This window comes from Falco cherrug, chromosome 12 (genome assembly GCF_023634085.1).
Source record: "Falco cherrug isolate bFalChe1 chromosome 12, bFalChe1.pri, whole genome shotgun sequence".
Taxonomy (NCBI): Eukaryota; Metazoa; Chordata; class Aves; order Falconiformes; family Falconidae; genus Falco; species Falco cherrug.
In genome coordinates, this window is record NC_073708.1 from 16,777,150 (window position 1) to 16,797,889 (window position 20,740).

Here is a 20,740-nt window from a genome sequence, read left to right on the forward strand (position 1 = left end):
GGCCGGCGGCGCTCCTCCTGGCCCCGCCCCTCCCCGCGGGCCCCCTACCGGGGGGCGGGCGGGCCCGCCCCGCCTCCCCGCCCTCCCCGCGGGCTGGGCGGGCCCTCCCTGCGGAGGGGTGGGAGGGGCCTTCCGGCCCGGCCCCGCCGCGCCCCGGCTGCTGCAGGGGGGGCGCCCTCTGCCGGCCGCCGCCCGCGCCGGGCTGCCCCGCTGCCCCAGCCCGGCCGCTCTTTTACCGAAGAGCAGCGCGATCGTACGCAATCGGTGCCTGCCGCGACTGGGACGGCAGCGCCGGCTGTTTCAGCAGCAGAGTCTGGCTGCTGATTGTTGCCCGTTACCCGCGCACCGGCTGCACTGCCGCCGGGGGACCGGACACCGGCCCGCGGGCGCTCCTGGGGCTGAGCCGCACCGCCCGGCGCCGCTGCCTGGCCGAGGCACCCATCTGCTGCGGGGGCGGCACCCTTCCGAGGGTGGCAGCGCCTCTCCAACTCGAAGTCAAAAAAAGCGCGTAACTATTTAAGCTGATGAATGCTGAAAATATTTGAGGTGAAATTATCCTTTAGAGGCTGGTACCAGCCTCGGATGGAAAAGGCGAGATCGGTACCGTTACCTCGATACTGAGGGGACTCTTCCTTGGGTTTTGCGTGAAAAGCGGCGGATGGCCAGCCACGAGCTCACAGACAGCTAACAGCACCCTTGGTCCACGTCCCTGCCAGGATTACACCGGGTGAGAGGCTGGCGAGGGCCGCGTCTCGTACCTGCCTGGGAGACTGCGGCTGGAAAGGGACAACGCAGGTGGCGGTGCGGGGCCTGTTGGGGCTGCCCAGCAATGGTCAGTGCTCTCCTGCTCCGGTGTGGACAGTTGGCTCAGGCTCCGCTGGCTCCGATGCCTTCCCCAGCGGGTCCTTGTGCCTCCTCACCTGTCCCCAGGGCACTGCGCTTGCTCTGCAGGTGGAAAGGGAGCCCTTGGAAACCCTGTGGGCAGGTGACTCATCTCTTCTGGGGACTCGTTTTTTGCCTGTTTTCTTTGTAGTTAGCATCTGATTTTCTTCTCCCCTGCCATCACATGCAAGTTAATTCTACCCTCTGTTTCCATAATCACTGTGTCTCTTCCTCCTATAAACACAGGAACTTGGCAGCAGATCTTGGAGACAAGAACAGTAGTTGCTAACATAGAAAGGATAATGCCAACAATGAGGCATTATTTCCGAGAAACTACAGCAATCATAGCATAAGGAAGGCTGCGCAGCAGACAAGACACTTCAGCTATTCAAACCCAGTTTTTAGCTTCAGCAAGAAAATCTCTCCATAGCAAGTCACATAAAGGGAGTAGTGTAAGTTGCATTTTATTAGACAGAGGTGGATCTGATACATGTTACACCTTAATTTTCCATTTTTCTTGTTCAGACATGTTGAGTGTACAGATTTCCCATTTTTTAGTCAAGAAAGTAAAACACATCACACAAAGCAGCTGCATTCAACAATACAACAAGATACGTATCATTATTCACTTTGAGACTAGAAATGTGTCCAGAAATTTTTCAGTCATTCAGTATGCTAAAATATAGATAATAAAAAGAGTTAGATACTGTTTAATGGCAAAATACATTAAAAAAATTCAGGCGAATCTAGAATGAAAACTCATGACTGTCTTCAGTATGACACCACTCTATTGTTTCATTATAAATCTTTAAAAGGCACCACACATTAAAACTGTAAAGCAAGGGGGAAAACAAAACCAAGCAACTTTCCATGATTTTCTTTCTGTACAAATACATATATATCTTAAGGCAGGTGTCTTTATGTGCAAAATACAAGTATACAGGTAAAACCAATGTTGGTATCATATATTCTCATACTCACTTTTTCTTTTAGCAGTAACATTGGTGTCCAAATGTACAGTACATTGAAAACACTTTTCTCTAACAGAGCTCAAAATAGAAGGCAGGCTGGAAATATGGCCCTGATAACAATTAGGTTTTAAATCTGACAAGCTTTTATGTGGACTCCTTAAAACACATACATACAGTCACTCTCTTTTTCTTGTTGTCTCTTCCTTTAGAAAGGTCCATATCAGCTTGTTCACTATGTCAGGTTGATCCTGCTGGAGCCAGTGACTGGCTTCAGACAAAATAGTTAATCTGAAATGATTTTTAACATAAATCCGTGTAATTTCTGCCATCTCAACTTCCATAAATGCATCTCTTTCTCCCCACAACAGCAGGGTTGGCATAATGACTTCATGGTGCTGCAAAGGTAGACAGCTTTAAAAATAAAACAAACCACACTTAGTTAGGTCTTATTTTAAGAAAAAAATAACCAAGACAAATTTCAGTCAACTTAGCTTTTGAAGTCAACACAGAATCTCATTGCAAGCTTCCTAGGTTCCAAGATATCTTCTACAATACCAAGAAAACAGTCCTGTGACTTAAAGTCCTTTAATTTTTTTAAGGATGGTAAAATAGTTAGAAGATACTTTTACTGTAATATGTCTGTAATCAGCATTTGATTACAACGCAGGTCTTATTTTTGGAGCATGAGTGCAAGGTGCACAGCCCAGGAGCCCCATGACCTCTGTAAAAGGGAGTATGGAACAACACGGCCAGAATTTTGTTGTCAGTGGCTTTCCCTCAGTTGATGAATGCTATAGCACATTTCTGAACCTTCATTATTTACTGCAAGTAGGTTTTAATAAAATATGATGCTTTGAATAACGTTTAGATTACAGTGTTGAAGGCATTTAGCTACCTCAGTAACCAAACTGCCTTACCAAAAAATGGTTGCCCAGGAAATGGCAGCCTGCCATTTTGGGACACTATGGAAGATACCAGCAAGTTTTTCAGACCTACTCAAACTTAAATATGAAGTAGTACAGCTAAAAATAAAAGTACCTGTAGGAATTATATTCTGTAGAACACTGATGCCTGAAATGCTGAACTGTATTCAGTTACATTCATTCATCTCTGAAATTCATGCTAACATTCAAAGAGTATCCGAGTTCCCTTTACAAAGAGCTACAGTATGTTTTTGAAGGCCTTGGACTTACATACCTACATCTGTATGCAGTGAGAGAAAACTGTTGATTAAAAATTTTCATGGAGTCATAATCTCTTTAAAACTGCAACATCACAAGCCACAGCTTTGGCAGACTAGAAAGCGTTTAAAAATAAATACATTTATAAGACATTTGAAGAAAGTAAAATGTTAATAAAAATTATACCACCAAAAGGACCTATTTAAGCTTTCAGTAATAATGTATTACTTTTTCTTAATACAGTAATTTTATTTGGAATATTTCATGAAATATTCTATAAATATTTCCTCACATTAAAGGCAGACATTATGAAAGATACAAGTAGCTAGAAATGAAAAAGTACTTCAACATAAACCATACTAACCCACCAGAATTTATTCCAGCTCATCTGTAAAAGAGGTGCTGAAAAATTGATCTAATTTATGCTTGAATCACTTGATCTTAGCCACATACTGTAACAGACTAGCCGTGTCAATTCAAAACAGATTCCATCTGATCAGATACAAATTTTTATAACATTAATGCTCAAACATAACTATTTTAAACCAGTAATGTATAAAAAAGATTTTTCTGATCAAACTTTTGTGACATACTTAAGTCCTAGGTTGAAACTTAAGAGTTAAGAGACTATGCTCTAGAAAGGGAAAGACAAAGATGATAGCATGCATTACTTTAAAATAAGAGAAAGACATTCTCCCTCTCTACTTATACATAATGTCAAGAAATATTAATAAATGGTCACTTTAAATAATAATTTAATTTCATTTTGATTGATGAATTTGGAAAATTCTTTAAATGGCTTTTGTACCAGTGGATTTAAAATCTCATTTTGCAAACAGCCTGACCTCAGCCACTAAACCATAGCTTATTCATATTATCAGTTTTAAAAATTGATAATCTGATGATCTGATTCAGTGCATTTAGATGCCTAATCCCTTTACCTTTTAAATCCACTGTTCTGGATCTCTTCACTATTTAGATGTGTATTTTTTCACTACTGTAGGGTTTACTATTTTCCTTTTGTGCTGAAGTGCCTTGCAAGATTTCTGGCCTCACTTAGGAAAACCCTACCAGGCTTTTTACGCATAGAGCATAGATGAACAACCTGTCATTTTTCATTGCCTATGAGCTACACTATATTCCTTTTCAGTCTGGAATATGGGACGTTACATCATGCCTGAAGTTTCTAGAAATCTTTAAAACACAGATTGCACATTTAGAAAGGGAAATTCCACTCAAGAAGTTTGTCTGAAAAACATGCGAACCTTCATATAGCACTGTTATGCAGCTATCTGTAAACAAATAGTGAAGCACTTCTTAACTGCCGTAAGAGAACTAATGCCGTTTTCTAAAAAAACAGCATATCAGAAGAAATTCAAGCTTCAAACGCTTACCTATCTCTCTTAGCCAAGCATAATACAAAAGCTTTATGATTTTTATTCCAAAAGTGTTTGTATCTAAAGTGTAGCAAAGGGAAATGACTGCTGTGCTATTTATACAAGGATGTGTTGGTGATGGATGGAAGTAGGTGATTTCAATCATCTCTTTGGAAATAACTTTCCAGAAAAATTAAGCTCTGAAGAATGAAACTCCAGGTGGACAGTAATGAGTTGGAAACCTTTAACACCTAAGTCACCAGTGCCAGCCCACTGAGAGTTACAGTGAATACCAGTCATGAATGTCTAAGTGCTGTTTAATGGCTTGTATGGGAGGAAGTAAAAATTTCAATCCAGTTTTAATATTTAATGATTCACACCCCATAAGGTGCAGCTATCAGGACTAGTGGCAAGAACTGAATGAGCTGAAGACTAATCTTTTGCTTCCAGTCCAAAGCCTGCTGCATTGTGGCTGATAGCACCTAAAATATTATTCTCTGAATTCAGTACAGGTATATTTTCCTTAGAGAAATAAAGCAAACAATGCACAAACATACACACACAGAGATGAATTAATAGCTGTGAAGATACTTTCTGATTAATAACTAATAGCCTGAAAGGCCTGAAAAAATACTTTAAACATATGCAACTCTTACATTTGTCTCATCTGAATCCCATAGCAATTCAGCTATCAGCTATCACAGATACTTCACTGTTATTGTCAGAGAAGCATCTGGTTAATGGGCGCACGCACTGATGTGAAGTGCTGTGGCAAACCTAACGAGCTAGGCTCAGGGCGTTCATGCCTCTCCAGTGCCTCATTAGCCCAACCCTGGGGGCTCCTGCAGTGCAGTTGAGGGGCCAGGGAGCTGCCGTGCAGCCGCACAGCTCCCTGTCGCCCTTGGACATCCCAGCTGACGTCATCAACCACTCTCTGCATAGCTTTAAATAAGTGTGCTGTTACCAGCACAGCCATCTCATTTATTTCCCATTGGTGTCTCTGCTTGGTGTTATCTTGTTTAGAAGAAAATATACCACCTCTCTACTTTCTTATTCCAGTTTTGCCTCTGAGCCTGTACAAAACAGGATCTAGCTCAGACCCTTGTTTTCCTCCCAGTATTTCCCTGCTGACTGCTCTCCTGACAGTGACAGCATGGAAGGCATGGAAAAAACAGTAAAGGTGGCACTACATTTGGACCTGAGAAAACGAAAAGTTAATCTACTTCAAACATCTACTGTTTGAGTATAGGGAAGAAAGAGAATTGTAGTTTTTAAAGAATATTGGGAAGCTGGTCTTGTGTTACAGAAGCATGCAGGAGATTTAGCGCTGTTGAAGACTGGAGGCAGTAAAGGAAAAAAAAAAAAAAAGAGTTCAGTTCCACTCTTCTTGGTATAGTACTTCAAGTTTGGTCTATAAGTTTTAAGTAGAGTATATGCAGAGTTCAAGACCTTGTGGCCCTGTTAAGTTTTTGGTAGATAAAAAGGGGGCATCAGTCTGTCTCTAAGGCCAAGTCAGCTCCTTCCAGGAAAGTTAAAACCATTAGAAAACTGCTTGAGAAAATAAAATAAACACTAACCTTGTGAATATCTCCTATTATGATACTATCTCTCAGTTTGAGTCTATGCATGCTCTGTGCTATACATGCTTACTGCGGCCACTGTCTGATGAGACCAATGCAGGAACAAAGAAAACCAACCAACAACAACCAAACCAACCAATCAACCAACCAAAAACCCCAAAACAATGAGTTAGGGGTAGTTTTATGCCTAGTTACAAAAAAACCTACCCCACCTTTTTATAAAAAACAGCCCAAACGTAATAAAATTAATCAGGCATGGTTTTGGAAAGTTAAAAAGTTAGGGAATGTACTTGGATGCCATATTATCTAGTAGTATTATGTAATAATAAGCTCTTCAGAGATCTTATTATTAGATAATATGAACTGTAATGCAAACAATTAATTGATGTTAATTTTGTGAGTATTACTTAAGAGATGGAATTTTGTGATTGCCATGGGTTCTGTGAATGAGGAAGGATCCTTGCTTTATTAGATTCTGAAACAAAGATTTTCCTTCACTGCACTCTGGGTGTTTCACCGTTTTGTGTGGATACCTCATACAGCTCACTCTGCATCAGGCTGCTTGACACCGAATGCATTTGTTGAGACCTTACAAACGAGACTGGCGGTTTTTTCCTTCTGCTTTAGCGGCAGAAGCTGCAATAACGTTTTTGGCCCCCAGGGTTCTCTGGAATATTTTAACTCGTTTCAGAATTTTACACTGACCTGAAAATATTTCTGTAATGGTTAATGGGTCCAGTTAACGCTCCAGGTTGTGAAAAAACATACAGATAAGCTTCAATATCCTCTGCTGTTAATCTGCAGCCTTTCCTTCCAATTCCAGTGGCGTGGCTTGTAAATAAACTTTTCAGAACCTACAAAAGGAAGCATAAAAAGCAATTACATAAAATAGCTAGAAAATGTGATTTCTCTCCTTCAATGGGGCACATCTTTCTAAAATCTGTCTATATATCGTTTAGAGTATAACGAATGGCTTAAATGTTTTTTTAGAGAGCTATGTGTAAAGCACACAGTAAAACTTAATTATGGTACAATTTACTTCAGAATAAACCAGTACAGGCAAATACCAGCATTACCATGTTACTCAATTCTGCACCCTGATCTGCCGCCTGTGACAGGCAAAGACAAATGCAGGCACATACTTTCCTCTGGGATGGACCCCAGCAGCTGACAGAGCAGGGGAGAGGATGATTGAAGACCTCCCCAGCTTGCTGTGCCCTGTGTGCGTGCAGCACTGGGTTATACGCATGTAGGAGGACGCAAGCCTCCAGCTGCTTTTTCCCTTTCTATATACTTGTACTTATGTTTTAAGGTTATACCAGGTGTTGGCCTTGCTGGCTCCTCAAGCAGAATTAACCACCTGGCTGAATCCAACGCCCAGACTCCCAGTCTGCCTGCGCTGGAGCGGGCTCTGAGGGTAAGAGGATATCCCACTGCACACAGTAGCTTTAGTTAAGTCAGCAGGAATTCCCCAGGCACCAAACATGTCCCACTGGCATGGGCACAAAACCAGTTGACTTTCTAGATGGAGTAATATACTGTAGGAGGTTAAAAGTACATAACTGAACACCTCACAGAGATGCAAAAGCCAGAGTTAATCTCAGAACCTCTATGTACTTATATCCTACTTTATATAAGGCTTCAAAAGAAAAATCAGAAAGCTCTGTACTTTTTCCAGTAATTATAAATACATCAGAAGGGATCAACGTAGGTGACAATTCTTCCATCACTCATAGTTAAATATATAAACAAGAGCACTCAATTTGCTCACCTTGAAATCATTTAGTGTAAACATGAATTCAGGAAACCATGGCATTTGGAAAAAGAAGTAGTAACCAGATTTAATCAATTGTGATGGATGTCGTAGAATGTATTCTGAAACAAAAATGCCCATGAATTAAAAATGAAAACTGATGACTCAAACAAAATTACTGTTAATATTACTATTTTTTTAAACGTAAAGGAATGTTTTAAAAATATTACGTTAGAGCATGCTATGTGACAAAGGATGATTATTGTTTCAGGAGTAAGTACATGATGTGGCCATTAAAACATACTTCTTTTAGATGTGTTAACAGAAACAGTCAGCAAACCAGAAGCCTGCCAAAGATTAGGTGAGGGCAGTTAGACTGATGAGTTTAATTTCACTTAGAGATCAATTTGTGTATCTAGTCCAAAGCATTTTTTTTTTCAGCTGTGGAATAAGATCCATAGATACAAGCCTTTAAGTATCTCTTGTCATCAAGCATGTGATGCACAGAAATCTGTAGATGACGATCCACTTATATTCTAAAGACAGCATCAAGCCTGTTCACAGAAAGTACAGAATTTTTCTAGCAGTTGTCTTCTTGGCAATTTCAGGAACTGTAATCAGGGTTACATAGTGTCACTTATAAAGACATCAGAGTGTATATAACAAAAGAAAATTATATAGTAAAATTTGCATTGTCTTTTTTATTTTTAATTGCAATTTCATGTCTCTACGAGTAAAAGGGCCAACACTGGCATTCAAATCTCTACCTTCCTCAAGCCAGCCCAGAATGTATGCAGGTACTAGGGAGTCTAGAACTTATCCTTTACAGATGAAAATTCAGGAAGGCAAAACTGCACTCCCAACACAGGAGATCTCTCTGAAATATTAATTCTGACAGTGAATAAAAATGGGGTTTAAAACAAAGTAAATTGAAGTGTCAGCTATCTTCTGAGCATTCATATCTTATGCCTTCTTAAATTGCATCACCCATTACGTTTTTCATCGATGGACCATCATCAACACTGCTCGCTTTACTTTTCTACGCAATTTATAAAATGTGTATTTTAATTTAATCCACAGTAGAACAAATTTGATCCAGGGAGGCTTTATCAAGCAACACATTTTGTACTTTAAGAAATATGCAAACAAACACTAAGAAATACTATAATAAAATGTATTTGTCTTCTATACAGCCTGGCTCCTGTTCTCGGTGAAAATACTGCAAGAAGCTCCTGCTTGCTGAGGTGGTGGTGTACAGACCTTTCCTTGGGTAAGTGAAACTTACTTAACTACATGGCAAAACGTTATTTAGTATCTTAGAAAGGTGCCCAAGAACACTGAGGGATCAACATGTGTGAATGGTTCTGATTCCACAGTGGTGTAAGGTCAGATTTACATTCAACTGAAGTGAAAATTAAAGCTGCAGTGAATATTCTTAGCTATTTCTGCAGAAATTGAATGACTTTTTAAATGGAAATAGGGTAAGGTCAGCAACTCAAGAAACTAAAATTAGTGAGATACTATAATTTTAATTGCTGAATGATCTAATCCCTATGAAATGTTTTTTAATTCTGGGTAGTAGACAAGCGCAAAGCCTATCACACAACAAATTCTGCTAGTACACCTAAATACTTGTTTTGGCTCACTATTAATATGTTCCTGTGCCTTCAGTAAGCAGCCCGGAAAGGCTGTCTTGTTCCAATGAATGCTATACCAGTTCATAACTTGTCACTTGTCACCTAAATCAGGATTACATTCCAATGTCTGATTCACATTTATATAAAGGCTGTTTTATGCAGATTTAATAATGCAGTGAGGCCTTAATCTAGGTGTAATGTAATATGCACCCCTCTTCAGGGAATTTTTATCCTGCCAAAGTGGTATAAAACAGATTAATATATAGAAAAATTATGTTTGTGGAACTTCGAGGGTTAAGAAAACCATCAGTAAGTTTGGTTGCAAGCATTCCCACTTCCTACAATAAATTATTTCAAAAAGTCAAATATTTATACCTTATTGCTTCATAAAATACAGTCTAGATTGTGAGAGGCACTGCGTACTGGCAACTTATCTACTGAACATCTAAAGGGGCAAGTAGCTATTTCTTCAGTAACCTCAAAGCAAAGACAATCATAATGAAAATGCAGATACTCTGGATTAACAAAGACTACTATAAAACTTACCTGTAAATACAGAAGGATGGGGGAAGTTAACGACAATCAGCTTAGTCACCATTTCAGGGTAACATATAGCCACTAACCAAGCGATCATTCCTCCCCAGTCATGGCCAATCAACACACACTTGTTGTATCCTACCACATAAACACAGATTTGTGCTTTTATTTCAGTGGAATTTTTATCCATCCAAATTATCCCAGATATGAAAACCATTATTGGGCAAAATAGGCAGTTCAGCACATTTATTAATGTAACTATTTAATACAGCACTGCTTCCATTACTAATGGCCAGAAAAAATAGTGCGCTACTATAGTTTAAAAATTAACAAATTATTAAAATTATTTAATTGGACTTCAATTACACTTTAACTATACTACCTCAATGTCAAACTCAAGTCACTCAGTATCCAAATGACCATCCTGTTCCCATCTTGGCCAACATAGGGTCAGATATGCAATTCAACTTGCAGTCATTTTAATGCGTGTACATTTGTCATGTTGAGGGAGTTTGGAGTTTGAAACTGCAGACAGAAAGACTGAGCAATCTCCTGAGCCCCTCCTGAACAAAACTAATCCTTATGAATTTCTCTGACTATGGGAGGTTATCTAAGTATTGAACATCATCATTATGCAAAAAGTGGGCATTATACTTATAGCCATATATATATATATGATATAGATATAGATATAGATATAGATATATACACACATAATTACACACATTTATATACTTGGTAGAACTGTAGCTTTTCTCCATATGGTGTTCTGATGGCAATTTATAGTTCATGGCATTCACGTAGTTACTCTTCCATCGATAAAAATGGTAGTTTAACAGCAATAAAGGGAGGAGGAATCATCACAGAGTTTTTGGAAGCCTAACCATTCCTCCTTTAACCACTGCTGGAATACATACTATAGTATGTATCTGACACTATAGTGTCAGATCCGTCACCCATCCTCAATGAGGACTGTAATGCTGAGTACATACACTACAAATAAAATATATAGAAGCCCGTTTAGAAAGAAAACTGTTTAGAATTCCAACATCAATTTGGACACAGTTATCAAAACACCTTATAACCCCTCTTGAATAGAAATCTTTTCAAGCACTTTTGATATAATCAAGTTCTCCAAAAGAATTTAACTTGAGGTTAGAACAAAGATAACAAGCCTTAGAAATACTTTTTTTTAAAAAAATTAAGTCTTTATCAAATTAATTATGATGAGAGCACTTCTCAACCATAACCATGGCATTACCATGGAGATGAACACAACCGGCAAAGGCTGGAAAACATAAACACAGTGTGGGGACTGCCTGCCCAATCGTTTGACAACATTCAGACATCACAAAGCAAATCCTAAATTCAAACCTTAGAACTGGAATCACTGCTTTACTATTTCTTCATGTGAAATGCAGTAAGTTGTTTCACAGTCCCTAGAGTATCTGAGGAATTAAAATGAGTCAGAGAATGACAGTCAAATCCCTTGTCTTGCTACTGGTATGGAAGGGAAATACCTTTCACTAGGTGTTACAATTTATCACTAGAACGGCTCACTTCACTGGAGGGGCAAATTTTGCAGGGTTGCTTCAGCTCTAGGCTGTTACACTATGTATTTGCCACAGGGAGCAATATGTCCCTTGTTATCCCTTCTGTTCTCACTGTTGTGCAAGACAGTGATCCAGCTCTTGAGAACTGACTACTGTGCAGGAGTAGTATTCTGGGATATTTTTTGTTTAATACAGCAGATGTACAGCCCACAATGTTTATTCTATCTTGTTTGTGCAAGAAAAATGTCACCCGATTTAAATTCTTCTGTCTGCAAGTGCTATTAGACTTTTCATTCAGAACATTCTCCACTAAGTGCAATGGTTAGGAATAAACAAAGACCTTCTTAGTGAAAAAGACCACAGGTTTGTACTGCTGGATTTCACAGTACATAGGGAAGATTTTTTTAAAACTCACGATGGAAAATCATCTTTACATATTGTTTATACTGACATACGCATCATAATTAGAAAACAAACCTTTTCCATTGATAATAGTCCATAAAATGAGTATCCTTAGATTTATAGCTACACCTATCTGTAATGTTTATATATTAGAGAGAATTAAGTTAAAAAAAATAAAATCAATGCTAGATCTTTATGGTTTTTATTCCAGAAAATCAAGTCATCTATGAGCTGAGTAGTTTTGTCTTCTACTAACTTACCTAGAGATTCCAAAATATCCTTTATATCTGTTATCAGGCAATCTAACTTGTAATTTTCTTTGTGAGAAGGGGCATCAGTTTCTCCATAACCTCTCAAATCCAGAGCCACCACTCGATATTCACTTTTAAATTCCCGCAATTGATGGCGCCAAGAATACCTAACAAAGGGGGAAAAGAAGTTGGAGTTACAAAGGTCAAGCAGTATGATACCAAAATACACACTCAATGCTTTTGGTCCCAAATAGTTGAGGGTAAATTAGCATGGCTTTTTTTGCAATGAGATTCTTTTTTCTTTCTGTGATGTGTTGATGGTCCTTTATGGCTACAGTAGTTTTGTGCTCCCTTCTTGAACTACCCAGAGAGGAAGTGTGGACGCCAGAAAAGGAACATGGCCAGAACCTTACAACTGTGTTTCAACAGTTCTTGAAGTCTGGCATGGTCCCTTTGCTGCAAAGGAAGCGGGCATCAACGAGAGCACACAGAGGACTATTCCGTTTTATCCTTGGAGCTGTAGTATTGTCAAAAATGTTTGAAAATTTTTGTTTGTAATGTAATGTTTGAAAAGCTTCCTCTTCTCCCTGGCTTGCTCACACACACATTTGGATGGAGTGGGGAAACACGCCTCAAGGCACATTTCTTTGTTGGCCTTTTTTCCCTTTCAGAAAAGGAATGTCAGATAATTCATACACTAAATAAACTAAAGAAGGAAATACAATGAATCACAAATGAACTTGGTGAAGTTTATATGATTTATATTACATACACTTTCATCTGTGTCTCTATACTACCAGAATTGTTCCAGAACAGCTTCTCAATGTGTTGGTACTACACAGAGTACTTAATTGCTTGTGTTTCTATGGAAAAGAGTGACAACATTGCACACATTAAAAGACATACAAAATCAAGAACTTGGGCAAAGGCCTGGGCTGTTCCTCATTCTGTAACAGTATATAGTGACTAGATGTGTGTTAGGAAGCAAGAACAACAAGAAAAGAAAATGGTGGGCCTCATCCTGAAGAACTACCTGCCATTCAATTGTTATTAAAACCAAATAAATTTCAAAATAGTCAGTATCAAGACAGATGTGGCCTTATCTTATACTGTAACAAAAAGATCTACAAAACCCATGATCCTTCTAGGCATATAGAATAATAGCTGCATCCCTCTGTGCTAGGATCTAGCTTTCCCTTCTGCTCTTGTTTCAGGTCTTAGATAAACAATATATAACATTTGGATCACCAGCAATTGTTTAAAGTGAGGCACAGAATTCTACCTTAATTCAAACAGTATCTATATCAGACCATTGGCTCTTCCACTTTTGCTTTGCCTCCAGCCTATTAGGGGCTTGAAACATAAGTACTATTACAGTAACAATCATTAATTACAGACATTTGCATTCATATAAACAGAACAGTCAGAACCTTTTCATTTCAGTGCTGTATAATGCAAATACAAGAGCCAACTTCTCCAGGAATGAAATTTTAAAGGCATTATACAATGATGTGGAAGCTGAATTTGCCATGGTAACTGTTGTAGTTATCTTAGATACTTCAGTAAGAAGAAACAACGAGGCCCATAAATACACAAACAATTTTTGTTTTCAGAAAATGTCTACTTGCTATCCTCATCTTCTGTTTTCAGTCCATCATTTCAGCAGTCCATCAACCACCAAATGTCTGACCCACCAAATGGGTAGGTTTTATATTCAAAGAAATCCTTTTACCACATACGAAATGTAACTATTGGACAACTGCTTTGCAAGCAGAATTTGGAGATGTTGGTGAATGCTTTCATGTTCATAAGGTTTGATTGTGTAAACTATTTGGTGACTTTCACAACACATTCTTTCTGAAAGGCAGCTTGTACAAAATTTAGCAGCTCACACACAAGTCTTAGAGGTCCCCAACTGTCTCAACACATTATGCCCAATTTAAAATAATTTATTGTTGTCTTTCCACAACATAGGTATTGATTTTCAAGTTCTTATTTATCTAAAGCACTAAATAGCTTTATATTCTTAAGTGATTGTTCGTCTTCAGGCATTCTCAGCCACTCACTAAAGTCAGTATTGTCTGGTTATATTTGCCCTACTTATAACCTAGAGATATTTGAAAACAGAGGATTTGTAACAATTAAGAACTGTAACTGTGAATCATATCCAGTTTTGGCTTTTGGTTGTTTGGGGTTTTTTTGCTAGACAAACGATATGAATTTGATGCTGCTTTAAATATCTCTTAAATTGTGATTATTTTATCTTGTGCTTTCAAAACAATTTCTATTCTTGCATAAAAAATTCTTCACTGATTGAATTAACAAGCTAACATCAGTATTGTTAATGCAGCTATTTTGTTGACTATTGGCATGTAGTCTTCTTTTTAAAAAGTTACATAAACTGTGCTATTGGTGGTCCCAGTGACCTATATAACAGCTTCTTATTCCTTTTAAATGGTCAGATAATACAATATATTAACTGTCACTTAAAGCATGACTCACCATTGTAGACTGTAAGAACAGCTCTTTTTTTTTTTTTTTAATAATATAATGGATCTCAGTAGAATATGTATATAAAACGCTAAATTTTCTGTTATTATTCCCACTGTAGGGGAAATCAGCTGTAGTCTCAGCTGTCTTACTGGGTTAGAATATGTGTTATGCAAGGTATACATAATGTTTGCATAGACCCCTCCATCTAACTGTCTTTTTAAAACAAAGTTTACAGTTTTAAACCGTTTAGATAATAATTTATTACCAGAAAAATCTACTATTTTGAAAATCTATCTTAAAATAAATACGACTTTCTACTATCATCCTCAAGGCTTAGTATCTATAGGAAATTGCTAAGGGAACAGAACTGACCTCTGTTTTACCTGGGTCAATTTATCATGGTATGACCTGAGTCCAGCTTGAAAGATCACAGTTCCAACAGTGGACCCTAGCTCCATATCTGAGTTTAGAAAGGAAAAGGATCATTTAACTTGCTGAATTACTGGCATTACCACTTCCCCTATTCCCTTATTGTTTTTTTGCTGCAAGTTCTGTAAGCCATGCTTCACTAGTTAAACCTGGCAATGACAGCCTGAGCAATTCGGTTAAATCATTAGACACATGACTGCTTTTCATTGTTATAAACAAACATTTAGGATTGGGTTTGATTCATCATGCATCTTGTGATGAACTAATAATAGAACCTTTTTCCCTGAGTAGCATTCTGAAATTAGGCTGCACAATAGCCTATAGAACTCATAGTTCCTCTTCCCCTCCCCCAGTTAAAAATTAATGTATAATATTTTTAACAAATGCAGCAATCCATATTGCACTTAAATATAAAGGATCCTTATTTTAACACCCTCTACTGTAATTTGTAAGTTTAGCCATGCAGTAAAAATGTTATCCAAACAGGAAGTTCACTAAAAATGAGCAGTTCCTCCCCAAAGTTTGAAGAAAAGTGTACATACTTGGGGAAATATGGACTGACAATGCAAGAAAGATGGTTGGTTTGCATCAGCCTGCAGGATATTTTTGTGGATGCTGCATTAAAGAAATGTTTCAATGGTCTGCTCCCTACTAAAACCTCATGCTGTTAGTACTCATAGATACATAAAACGGATCACACTGGGGATACAGGTCACACTGGGGATACTTAAGCTGAGACAACCACTCTTGGGTATCACAAGCAGCCTCTTTTACACAAGAAAAGAGCATAGGGAGTTTTACCAGAATTCTGGGAAGCCATGAAGCAGCAGCATGAGTGGTTTACCCCTTTCTCCAGCAGCCACATAGTGGAATCTTAACCCTGAATCCTAAAACGAGAGAAAAAGCGTGTTTTTATTGCTGCATAGAACTGCTATACTGGAATTTGAGAATGAATATGGTTGCAGGCAATATTCTAATATTGGCCCTGAAAAAAATTGTCAGTTTTTGAAGCTGAAGTTGTTTGCAATTCTGAGATCAGGTATCTGCTACACCCTGGCAATGCTGAGTATCCCACACCCTGGCTGCCACAGCTTCTTCCGGGGAGGACCATCTTTAATACATGTCAGGCTGTGGTGACTGTGTGCCAGCTCAGCCATGAGCACGCTAACGTTTCTGAAACAGCACCGCCTGGCACAGTGACTGGGAAATGCAGATTATCGTCGGAGCTGGCACCTTGCTTTCACACGGACACATCATGCGCTTCTTGGAAAGACTTTAAAATACAGTTTGCTTTAAATGCATTTTCAGTCTTTCAGTTAGTTTGTAAGATTATGCAACTATTTAAACTATCACGTTGCATTCGGGCACAATAAAGGACCGTATAGATTCTTAAGAACCAAAAGCAATCAAAATTAAGTAACTAGAAAGGAAGTTGGTTTTGCTCGTTTTTACTGTTCAAGGGTTCAGACTCGCTTCAGAAAAGAAAGCCTTAATGTTACAATCATCTTTCTGCCCTGTCTATAGCCATTATTTCTGATGCACCTTTTAAGAAAATGGGTCTTATGAGCATTACCAGCAGGCAAGTTACTTAGCAGTGCAGAGGCTGAACACTGAAATACCATTGAAATGAATGGATGTACACAAGCTTATACTAACTTAAGGTCAAAACCAGCAGAATTTAAATAAACTGAAATTATGACCTAGAGGGATTACCGACTTCTAGCACAGAAGTGAATACATAAGTTGAGAAAGAGCTCACAAAATACAACATGCTGTTTAGAAGTCATGTAAAACAAACTGCAGGAGCAAAGGTTGTACAGCTCCTGAACAAATGTCTGAGCCTGCACTGTCTCTGCTATTTTAAAACAGGAAGGAAAACCCCATGCTTTTGCTGTGCATCAAGAGCTTGTATCAGGCCAAGGATCACAAATGCATACAAAAAGTTTTTCTTGCCACAGATCCTTCAAATTCTCTGAGCTACCTTGGCACTGCTAAGTCACTAGCCAGCTACAAAACCATTACCTGACATCTCAATTCTTGAAAGGCTCTGAAGAGGGAACGTAGAGGTTTTTATACTCACTACGGATATAATAGGGACTTTTGCTCAGTTCTGTCCAAAATTACACTGGTATTTCTCCTCTGGGAAGCCAATGAAGTTGAAGTCCGCAGAGGTAAAAGTAAATTCCTAGCAAACCGTCAGGCCATTACATCACCTTCACCATTTTCCATATCACTCTGCCTAAAGGATCCTTTTATATTTTAAAAAAGTAGAAGTTTCTCAGTTTCCTTCCACAGCTTCTCTTCTCAACTTCATGAGTAGTGGGTAAGCCCTCCTCCACCCCACTCCTTTCAGCTAGTGTCCTCTAGGGATTTACCCTCAATGTTTTGATTTTAGTCCATTTATTGCTTTTAAGGACATCCCCTTAACTCATACAAATTAAATCGTTGCTTGTACAGCAGCGGTTTGAACGTCACATGCCTCAAAGTAAGCCCAGCCTCTACCTTTCCAGCTGCTTCTTTCTGTCCCCTTTTTTCTGCCCCCGCCCCCCGACATCAGGTGTTGCCATTTTTTCTGAAACACTTTTTTCTTTCTTTTTTTGAAATCTGTACAGATCTGTAGGATACGTTCATTTGGAAAGTAACACATCAGCCTGCTGTTATCCAATGCCAAGAGTTTCATATTTCTGGAAACGAGTGAGACTGTCATATTGACAGCAATTTGATTTGCCCCCAAGTGGTCTTTTATCACTGTCATACCCCTCACATCCCCAGCAACCCATTAATTTGCTGCTTGGTGCTACAGGAAGAAAGAATGTAGCATATGGGTGAAAAAGCACGCACACACCTCCTAATGATACTAGAAAAAGAAAACAAGTGAATAATGAGAAACCGAGAGGCTCAATAATTTATACTGCCTGGCAGAAGACCATCTGCACAGATCCCTGAGATCTTTGTGCTTGTTTCATTAAAAATAACACAAAAAACATTTGACAAAAACTGCTGTGCGTTCTTTGCTCCCCTATAACTACAAAGCAAACCAAGCTAACGCAACTTCGCTTAGACCATTTGGCCGAGGAGTAATGGCAGGTAAAGACCTGAGACAAGTATCAAACCCGGCTGCTGGCTTGAAGGGTGCAGCCTTAGGGCCGGGGCTCATCTTCGTGCTCCGCGTTCTGCCTGTGACCCCGACGCACGAAAGCGGCTCCCGGGGGCAGCCGTGCAAACCGTAAATAACCGGGAGCGCGGCGCAGCGCGGAGCGGAGCCGGGCAGGGCGCAGGGAGCGGCGGGGCACGTACCCGCGCTGCGGGGAGCCGGGGCCGCCGAGCGCCTCTGCCGCCCGCCGAGCCCCGCCGCCCCGCGGGCAGCCGGGCCGGGCCCAGCGGCGGCCCCCAGCGATCGCGGCGGGGCGCGGCACCGCTCACCGGGCGCAGCGCGCGCAGCGCGGGCGGGCGCGCAAAGGCGCGCAGGGGCGCGAGCGTGCGAGGGTGTGAGCGCGCGCGGTGCCCGCGCACCCGGGCGGGACGCGCGCAGGGGCGCGTGTGCGCACAGAGGGCCCGCGCCCCCCGCCCTCGCCCTCACCTTGATCCGGACGTAGCAGTGGGTGCCCAGGGAGGGGTCGTTGAGGCAGGCGGGGGGGTTCTCCCGCACCACCCAGCGGAAGGTCTCGCCCGGCCGCCGGCCGATGCTCCAGAGCAGCCGCAGCCCGGCGATGCAGGCGCACACCCCGCAGTAGCTGTACACCAGCGCCCAGAAGAGCAGCGCCCGGGCGGCCACCATCACCCGGCGGGCGGGCGGCGGGCACGCAGCGCCGGGTCTCGCCATCGGGCCCCGCCGCCGCCGCCGCCGCCGTCCCCGCCGGCCGGGAGCGGCTCGGAGCGCCGCCGCCGCCAGGAGCCGCCCGAGCGGAGGCGCCGCCGCGCCCGCCCCGCGGCCCCCCGCGGCCCTTGCCCCGCGCCGCCCGCCCCGGGCTGGCTAGGCCCCGGGCGGCTCCCGGGGGGCGGCGGCGCTGCGGCCGCTGGGGCGGGGGCGCTTCCCCCCGAGCGTCTGGCGGGGGAGGCGGAGGCGCGGCCGGGCGCGGAGCGGGGCGGGGGGGCTGGGGCGGCGCGGCTGCGGGCGGCACGCGCTGGCGGGGGTGCCCCGCGCGCCGGAGCTCTCGGGGGGTGTCCCCGTGGGGGCACGCGGGGCACCCCCGGCCGTGCCTGCCCTGCCCGCTCCGTCACCTGCGGGGCCGCGCTCGCCGTACGTGCGGAGGGCAGCGGCCGCAGTTAGCGTCTGTCAGTTTGTCACTGCTGCTACGCCATGACCCGTGTAAAGGCGATGCTGTGAAAGCGTTACGATCGCATTCGTTACTACGTGCTGTTACTCATGAGTATGTCCTGAAGGGGTACACATTTTGAGCTCCGGCACCAAAACTGATAGTTCCTTAAATTTAACTTACGGAGAAAAATGCTAGCAGAGGGAGTCAGGTCATCACGGCCAACTGTTCCGACAGAGTTAACGTAGCGCTGACGTCCCGGCCACCCGAGGCTGACACCAGAGGCCGAACGACCTTTACGCTGCGACACGCACAAGCTGAGGAGTCGCGGATGGGGCCACAGATGCTCTAAGAAAGGCTCCAGCCAGCACCTACCTGTACCAACCTACTGATACGCAGGATACGGGGTAGTTTAGGATCAGAATGGTTCGTGTAAACCAAAAGGGCAAGGAAAAGCATAACTGTATTAAGCAACTGATTTTTACAGGTTATAAAAATGCAGGTTATGAGAAAATTACACTTTATTAGTTCTGGGAGATGAGGAGGTGTGGACATAGCTGTTGTTGACTACAAGAAAAGTAGAATTGAGCTTCCACGTTAAATTCTGACAACACCTGATCCAGCTTGCTGCACAACCTGCTAGCTTTTACTCCTTGACCTAAACCCCTTGCTTCTCAGGCCAGAGGGTACGGGCAGGTTCAAGGCCTGTAGATGACGTACGGAATTAGACTCTATAACTCGAAAGTTATAAAGTAGGTATGTTTATTGCACGCAGATGCACGGGGGATCGCTCCTCCACAAGCGTGCATGCCCGAAGTGACGAACCATCTCACATTTATACAATAAAACAAATGAATATTCAATTAACGCCTATACATATTCGTTACCTAAACCCGCTTACTCTTGCTGCGTATGTTAATTAGCTTATCAGTCCTTTGCCTGGAATGTGGTGGTCTTGCAGGTTTGTAGGTGATTCATGTTCTTGTGACCATCCGATCTCCTCCAGCAAGGAGACTTAGCACTCCCTCCCTCTAGATAGCATTGGAATATCTCTCATCCTTTTCTCAATCTTTTTTAAATAGCCCCTTTGTTAGAGGAAGAAGGGCAGGCGTCTCCTCAAAACGGTAGGCGTCTCCTCAGAGCTGTGTGCCTATGTGACCAGACACTGCACCCATGACCGGTCACCATACCCACATTCCTGGGCAGACATATACAATCACAGTCGATGTCCATTGTCCCCATTTCACACTATTTCTCCGTATCATAGAGGCCACGTGAGACTCACAGCTTAATAACCTAGGCCTACGTGCAACTGCCTGCCTTTGGGGGTAGATGGGGTTGCCAAATTCTACTTGCATTTGATGAAGACCAAAATTAGTTCTTGGTCCAGGTGAGTTTGAAGGATTAGAACCTAACTTCCAAGATATTTTTTAATTTTT

General features: G+C 41.7%; 1 protein-coding gene across 2 annotated transcripts; it reads right to left on the bottom strand.

Moving 5' to 3' along the window:
• Positions 1-1,321: 1,321 nt before the first annotated feature.
• On the bottom strand, positions 1,322-18,965 carry EPHX4 (epoxide hydrolase 4). Of its 2 annotated transcripts, XM_055725179.1 has the most exons (8): positions 18,626-18,746; positions 15,847-15,932; positions 14,989-15,076; positions 12,133-12,290; positions 9,927-10,055; positions 7,762-7,865; positions 6,696-6,844; positions 1,322-2,264 (listed from the first exon to the last, which is right to left on the bottom strand). In XM_055725179.1, exons 2-8 carry the CDS (start codon positions 15,908-15,910, stop codon positions 2,030-2,032), a joined length of 927 nt encoding a protein of 308 aa, XP_055581154.1. In that variant the 5' UTR covers positions 15,911-15,932; positions 18,626-18,746; the 3' UTR covers positions 1,322-2,029. The 2 variants fall into 2 exon arrangements, with proteins under 2 accessions (XP_055581154.1, XP_055581153.1); XM_055725178.1 differs by lacking the exon at positions 14,989-15,076 and having other exon boundaries at positions 18,626-18,965.
• Positions 18,966-20,740: the final 1,775 nt, after the last annotated feature.

Coding starts and splice junctions, on each gene's coding strand:
- EPHX4 (XM_055725178.1), bottom strand. CDS start 18,868: ATGGCGAGACCCGGCGCTGCGTGCCCGCCGCCCGCCCGCCGGGTGATG. Junction 10,056..12,132: donor GGATATTTTGGAATCTCTAG/GTAAGTTAGTAG, acceptor TTTATGTGGTAG/GATACAACAAGTGTGTGTTG. Junction 2,265..6,695: donor CATTACAGAAATATTTTCAG/GTCAGTGTAAAA, acceptor TTATTTTTAAAG/CTGTCTACCTTTGCAGCACC.